Below are 7682 nucleotides of genomic sequence, written 5' to 3' on the forward strand. Positions count from 1 at the left end.
TATGGGCAAGATGAGTTTGGATACAGGCTATATGATCCGGTTTTAAAGATGCTTGTAAGAGGTCGTGATGTTGTGTTTGTGGAAGACGAGAGTTTGAAAGATATTGAGAAGACACAGGTAGTTCCTCAGTACACTAATGATCTCATTGATTTAGATCCTATTCCTACTCAGCATTCTAAGCCACATCACGAAGATGGTATTCAAAATGATGAACAACATGGTACCGATAATATTGATAATCAAGAGGAGGTTGAGTTGAATGAGGATTTTCATTCCGAGTTACCAGTAGATATGCCTGCATTTGTCCCACTCGCGGTCTACAAGAGACCATCAACCTTCTACTCGTTATTCGACTGGTGAGTATGTATTACTCACTGATGGAGGAGAGCCCGAGTATTACAAAGAGGACATGGAAGATAAGCATAAAAGAGAGTGGGTTGAAGAAATGCAAGATGAGATGAATTTCTTGTATGAGAACAATACCTTTGAGTTGGTGAAGTTGCCTAAGGGCAAAAGAGCTTTGAAGAACAAGTGGGTCTACAAATTCAAGACTGAAGAGCATACCTCACGGCCTAGGTACAAGGCAAGATTGGTGGTCAAAGGGTTCAGTCAAAGAAAGGGTATTGATTTTGATGAGATTTTCTCTCCAATTGTGAAGATGAGTTCCATCAGGGTGATCCTTGGTTTTTCCGCTAGTCTTGATCTTAAGGTTGAGAAAATGGATGTCAAGACAACATTCCTTCATGGTGATATGGATAAATAAATCTACATGGAGCAACCTGAAGGGTTTCAAGTTAAAGGTAAAGAAGATTATGTTTGTAAACTTCAGAAGAGTCTGTATGGGTTGAAGCAAGGACTGAGACAGTGGTACAAGAAGTTTGAGTCAGTTATGGGGAAGTAAGGCTACCGAAAGCCTGCGTTTGACTACTGTGATTTCTTGAAGAGGTTTGGTGATGATGATTTCATCATTTTATTGCTTTATGTTAATGATATGTTGATTGTTGGCAAGAATGTAGAAAGAATTGTCGAGCTGAAGAAAGAGTTAGCAAGTCGTTTTCTATGAAAAACTTGGGACCGGCTAAGAATATTCTTGGCATTCAGATTACTAGAGATAGAGCTTAAAAGAAGTTGCAGATGTCACAAGAGCAATACACTGAGAAGGTTCTTAGTAGATTCAAGATGTCTAACGTTAATGTGGTTAGTACACCTCTTACTCCCAACTTTAAGTTAACAGAAAAAGATTGCCCTACTTCTGATAAAGAGATTGAAGATATGGTTGGTGTTCCATATGCATCAGCGGTTGGAAGCTTGATGTATGCAATGGTGTGTGCACGGCCTGATATTGCCCATGCAGTAGGTGTTGTTAGTTGGTTCTTGTCAAATCCGGGTAAGAAGCATTGCGAAGCAGTTAAGTGGATCCTTAGATATTTAATAGGTACTTCCAAATTGGATATAACATTTGGAAGTGGGGAGCCGGTGCTAGTTGGTTACACAGATTCTGATATTGCAGGAAATAAGGACAACATGAAATCCACTTCCGGATATTTGATGCTATTTGTAGGGGGGAGCCGCGTCATGGCAGTCAATATTGCAAAAGTGTGTTGCTTTGTCTACTACCGAGGCAGAGTACATGGCAGCAACAAAAGCAGGCAAAAAATTATTGTGGTTGAAAAGATTTATGAAAGAGCTTGGCTTTATGCAACAGCGCTACGTGGTTCTTTGTGATAATCATAGTGCTATTCACCTTGCTAAAAACTCTATGTATCATAAGAGAACAAAACATATTGATGTGAGGTATCATTGGATTTGAGACGCTATTGAGGACAAGTTGTTTGAACTTGATAAAGTTCACAGTGATGATAATTGTTTCGATATGTTGACCAAAACATTGGTAAGGGAGAAACTGAAGATATGTTGCTCGCTCACCGGGGTGATGAGTTATTTCTCATAGACCAAAATGGAGAAATTTGTTGGGGTATTTTTGCCCATGAGAAAGCCAACAAATATTACTCTACATGGGTTATTATTATTATTATTGAATAATAAAAAGGGTTTTTTCTTTCTACTTCATACTTATGCACACCAAAATACAATTGTTGATTTGTTTCTGATGAAGCTTTGGGCCCATTGGTCCTTAACAACCAAATATTGAAGTATTGAAGTGGTGCGTGGGATTTTGACTTCACATGAAGAGCAAGAAACAAAACATATTAAAAGGGTTTTTTTTCCTTTGTTTTTTTTTTTTTTTTTTTTTTTTGCCACACACAAGATAGAAATAATTCAGAACATTTCTTTTTGGTGTTCCTCTTCTGTAATCGATAACATAATACGAAGAGAAGAAAGTTGGTGGTTAAGGTTTTGGTGTTTCGTGAAGATAAGAGACGTTCTAGAGATCGACTTATTCTCTCGTTGGTGATACCTCTTACTCATTTATTATTGTGTAGTTTGATTACATATACTTGCAGATTGTTTGTTCCAAGTATATGATAATTTGTGTATGCATCTAGTTTTACCTAGAGAAGACTTTATATGCTTATTATTTGTGAAAGTGGATTTGAAGCGGCTCTTGTAGTCCCGTGGTTTTTACTCTCGTCTTGAGAGGCTTTCCACGCTAAAACTATTGTGTCATTATTTAGTTTTAGAATACCCTATTTGTTTGCATCCTCATTGGTTCATTCGGGTCGGGAAAAAGTTTAGCCAAACGAAGATTAATTCCGCATTTTTGTTTACCGTTCGTGGCTAGATGGTCGTTTTCCCCCAAACACCTGCGCGGGCATAAGCTATGCTTCGCCTTTGTTGTAAGCTAAAACATGGAATATGTAACAATCAGTTGATAACTTTTAGGTCCCCTTATTTAGTGGTTTATTAAAACAAATGACCGTTTGTTAAAATGAAGCGGGTCAAATTATAATCTAGCATAAACATTTGATGGTAACTTGAATAAAGAATATATTAAAATGTAGGTTTACAAACTCTAATTACAAGAAACCAAATTATAATCTAGCATGCGCACAATTCAGAAATTCTCGATCGTCCAAGAGCTTTTGTATTATTAATCCAAAGAAGCCAAACAGTTATACACATATTAAAGGACAGAAACCTGCAACGCATAGCCAAATAGCCTTTGGGACAAAGCAATGGAAGCCATGGAAGGATCAGAAGCTTGTAGCAAATTGTAGCTTCTTACGTGACCAGATTTAATTAGATTTAATCAAAACTATGTCGTTTTGATGGTTTCAAATGTAAGTTAAATGTATAACCCCATATTTAATTGTATAACCCCATCTTCACTTTTCCTTGATATAATTAGTGTTCATCTGGTATGTTAAAAACCATTATAACTTCTTTATTCAAATGCTCTAGCAAACTTCATACATGTGTTTGTATATTATATTACATATATATAATTAATGTTCATATCACATATGTTCCAAACCATTATAACATCTTTATCCACATACTGTGGTACTCCAGAAAACTTCTCAGATCACATTCCTGTTGTTTTGTTAACTCACAAACATTCAAATTTATATTCCATCACTCAACACTTATTCAGTATACAACTTCAAATCAAACACTTGCGGGAACAATACATGTCTTACAACTCACTTAGAATACGCACTTCAGCTTCACGTACAATTGTGGCAATGGGATATCAGCAAGATCTTCTCTATAAGGAGCACTCATCAAATTCTTATTTCTATCAACACCAAATTGTCCGCTTTCCAAGCTAATTTGCGCGTGAGGGCTAACTTTTTCGGGTTCAATGAATGTGGTAACACGGTCTTTTCGAAACATAAGGTAAATTACTGAGAGAATGTAGACGGCCATGGCAGGAAACACTAATAACCCAATGAACACATTTGCAACTTTTGGCAAGCTATTATCAAATATCCAACCGACAAACGCTGTGATCAAGTAGTAAATGTTGATACATATTATCGCAAGTCCTAGTATCCATGAGAAGACAATGATCTGTACAAGGAAAAAAACATGAATATATGTTGAATCCACTTCAGTTACTTGAAACTGTGGTAAATACAAAATCATAGCTCACAATCATCGAGTTTATGTAAGGTCACATTTTGGTGGCTGAGCTGCTGAATTTGAGAGTGGAATGAGTGCAAATGGAAGCTCGAATGACAGTATCATCTGCAAAATGTCGGTCGTTAAAACCAGTTTTTAAGAAAGATTGAGATGTATATATAGCTTAAGATTGAAATACAGACCGATGCTATGACAATAAGTCTTCCAGCTCCTGCTGACCCACCAATTATTGAGACAATTAGACTTGGTGTAATGGCAATGCACCGTGTCATTAAGTTCCTGAGCCATTTCCTCATCTTTAAGTCCAAGAAACCCTATGATGCCAAGTATTACTCTGTTAACTTTTTTTAATTGTTAATGTGAAATAAAGGTGCTTCAAAATGAAATATGTGTAACACCCCAACCTACTATGGGCCGTGTTGTCATATTAATAATAATAATAATAATGTTACTTCTAGAGAACTCTCTTCTAACCAACCTGCATTATAAATTGACCAGCGTAGGTGCCTGTGATTGTTGAACTCTGGCCAGAAGCTAACAGCGCAATTCCATATAGTGTGGAGCTAGATTTTCCCAGAACATTCTGTACATTTAGTAAAAGTAATGTTGTAAGTTTTTTTCTTATAACTCTTACAAAATCTAACTTATATAATTGATATCATATGAGACGCGTACTTTGAAAAGAAATGAAGCTGAGTTAAGGTTAAGATCACTGCAGCGATCCATTTCGTCACTGGGTAGGTTTTTGGCTGAGCAAACAGTGCCAGAAACCGAAATCATTGAGACATTGATCAAAAATGCTACAAAGAGAGCAATACCACTCTCAATCAGAAAGTATCTGCATGCATCCTGCAATCAGAAAAACCATCATTCAAAACATTAGATCATATGAAATAGATTTCAAGATGAGTTCTTCAAACATTTATAATCGGAAGGACTAACATTGATGCCGCGAACTGAATTTGGTATCTTTCGAGAAAGAACAAGAGCCGAATGAAGAAAGAGGTTATGCCTATTAAAATGGAGAAATTGGTGTTAAGATAAAATAGACCAGAGATTTGAGAATTCCCAAATATGTAAAATTATCTGAGTTTTCTGGCAACGGGATCATACGGCATAAGAAGGGCTCCAAGTAGAGCGATGGCATCGCCAGTGGCCCCATGGCCACTAAGTTTAGGAATAAACATGCCCTTTAGCACATCACCTGCTGGTGGCCTCACATAGCTCATTTCACCAAAGAAACAACCAGCCATCACAAAAACAAGAATGGCTATCAGTATTTCAAGCTTCCTCACCTACATATGTTAAAGAGTTAGTTAGAGATCAACTTTTCTTGAAATGCAAATTCCAAGCACTTGGTAGCATTGTCAAGTACACTATATTCTCCTGTTATGTCTTTAATATTAATTTATGTTATCGAAACTTCAGAATGTGCCGATTTCGCTAATGAATAATTAACAATTATAGTGATAATGTGATCATGAGTCCACAGATGTATATAAACATCTTTCCACTTCGGCAAAGGATTTGGAAGTTTGGGGGCAATATTCGCGCTTTGAGACAGTTTTTACTTACACCATAGTTTTGGAGGCCAAGGAGAAGGAGGGTGCTGAAACCAGTGAGAAGAACTCCAACCCAAACTGGAATCTTGAATAAGATATTCAGTCCAAAAGCCGTCCCAATCACTGTAAGCATTAAGGGGATTGATCATTATTTTTTATAGGGGAAGTAAACTAACTGAACACATGGATATGTTTTAATAATATCATACCTTCTGGAATATCTGCTGCAATGACCGAAATCTCAGCTAACAGCCACAAGCAATATTTAACAAAAATGGGATATTCAGCCTTGCATAACTCTGATAAATGTTTCCCTGAATAGAAAGTTACTATATTTTAGATATTTTCTATTAATAATCAAATATATATACATATATATATATATATATAATTCATATGATAATTCCAGAATCTTACCTGTGCTCACACCAAGATTGGCTGCTAGAGATTGAATCACAAGTGCGAAGATTAACCCGATTAAAATGATCCAAAGCAGCTGAAATGATACAATCACTTGATGATTAAAACCGCATGTGTAATTACTTAACTATACAGTGGTTGCTCCTGGCATGAACGTGTTTACCTCGTATCGATGGTTCGCTCCTGCTTGTAAATCAGTTTCCACTGCAAACATAGCATTAATAAGTCATGAGAATCAAATTAGACATAATGAATATATGAAAGATCAGGACTTACTGTTGCCAGGATCAAGATAAGCCAATGAAACTAGGAAACCCGGGCCGACAAATGAGATAAATTTTTTCCATCCAGGCTTCTGATTTTCATCAATCACAAATAAATCAAGAGAAATATTGTTTTCAGATAGTTGCAAACTGAAGAAATACTTTGCATTTGACCTTTGTGATTAAATATGCAAACTAAAAATAAACATGAATAATGGTGGTGGGAAACCTGCTCATTGTTCATGTGTTTCTGATCATAGTCTTTAGTGTTAGGAATAGAAGGAACATCACCCAGATCAATAGCTGAAATACGGTTGCTTCCTCCGGAAACTCGTGGTTCATGTTGCAGGCTTGCCATCTCTATATCTTGGTGTGTATGGAGTATGATATATATATGATACCAAGCTGATGAGTGATGAGTATGCCTTCACTTGAATGTGTCTCATATATACATGAGTTTCAGAGATAAAAACTACACTTAGTTTTAAATTCCAATAATTGCTTCTAAATTTAGAACTTGCATGATTTTAAAGAAATGGCAATGCCGTTTGGAAGCATTAAATAAAAAATAAATGTATAGGGTATCTAGTGACACAAGAATCAAAACAACCGAAGTCTCTTTCAACAGAACCAAACTATGTTTTTTTATATACTATTTAAAGAAGGAGTCAACAATGGATATTCACTTAAAATACTAATTTAATGTTACTAGAATTTTAAACTTTAGTAATTAAATTATTTAAAATAAGTTTTGAAGATTAGGATTCCTTTTTGTATGTTAACTAATTATCTAACATGTTCAATACACCAATTGTGTTTGCGTTTCACAGATTGTGCTTATACAAGTTTAAACCTTAGATATATATACATTTTTTTTGTTTGGAGACGACCTCTTTAGAAATTAGAACAAGCTTTTAAGAAACAAACTACTCTTTGAGAGCGAAGCCACTCTATAACTAGAGAGGTATCTTTTAAACTTAATATTGTGTAAACATGTACTAATTGGCGAGCTTCCAGAATAGTCGGAGCCATACCCAACCGAAAAATGATGTTATCCACGCATTTCAAGTAATTGTAAATAATTCGTGTGATATTTAATTTTTAATCTTAAATATTGAAAAGTAAATAAAAAAAGGATATGATGATCATCTATAAGAGGGGAGGGGAGGGGGGGGTGCGGTTTTGGGCTAAAACTGAACCGATAATCAAAATTTCAGTTTTTTGGTTTTTCATATTGTTCAGTTTTTTTTTTCCGATAATTTTTGGGTTCAATTAAAATTAATTAGTTAATAACAATAATCTGGCTTTTATCAAATCTTTTGAGCTTTCTTCTATACAAAATAGGGAATGTTAACATACTAAATGTGGTAATCAGTAGAGTAATTATATA

General features: G+C 35.5%; 1 protein-coding gene across 1 annotated transcript; it reads right to left on the minus strand.

Moving 5' to 3' along the window:
- Positions 1-3644: 3644 nt before the first annotated feature.
- LOC143596351 (metal transporter Nramp7.2-like) lies at positions 3645-6727 on the minus strand. Its single transcript, XM_077075147.1, has 13 exons — positions 6522-6727; positions 6306-6384; positions 6193-6233; positions 6027-6105; positions 5819-5923; positions 5623-5732; positions 5161-5342; positions 4990-5059; positions 4723-4896; positions 4526-4630; positions 4230-4361; positions 4058-4152; positions 3645-3975 (listed from the first exon to the last, which is right to left on the minus strand). The coding sequence occupies exons 1-12, from the start codon at positions 6648-6650 to the stop codon at positions 4069-4071; spliced, it is 1290 nt and encodes a 429-aa protein (XP_076931262.1). The 5' UTR covers positions 6651-6727; the 3' UTR covers positions 3645-3975; positions 4058-4068.
- Positions 6728-7682: the final 955 nt, after the last annotated feature.

The sequence above is a fragment of the Bidens hawaiensis genome, unplaced genomic scaffold (assembly GCF_021521415.1).
Source record: "Bidens hawaiensis isolate Kalapana, Puna unplaced genomic scaffold, B.hawaiensis_p1.1 tig00046268_1, whole genome shotgun sequence".
NCBI lineage: Eukaryota > Viridiplantae > Streptophyta > Magnoliopsida > Asterales > Asteraceae > Bidens > Bidens hawaiensis.

Excerpts from the sequence above, each read along its gene's own strand:
- LOC143596351 (XM_077075147.1), bottom strand. The coding sequence starts at position 6,650 with ATGGCAAGCCTGCAACATGAACCACGAGTTTCCGGAGGAAGCAACCGT. Across the intron at positions 6,234-6,305 it reads TTATCTTGATCCTGGCAACA|TGGAAACTGATTTACAAGCA; the intron begins GTAAGTCCTGAT and ends CTATGTTTGCAG. Across the intron at positions 5,343-5,622 it reads TTGGCCTCCAAAACTATGGT|GTGAGGAAGCTTGAAATACT; the intron begins GTAAGTAAAAAC and ends TAACATATGTAG.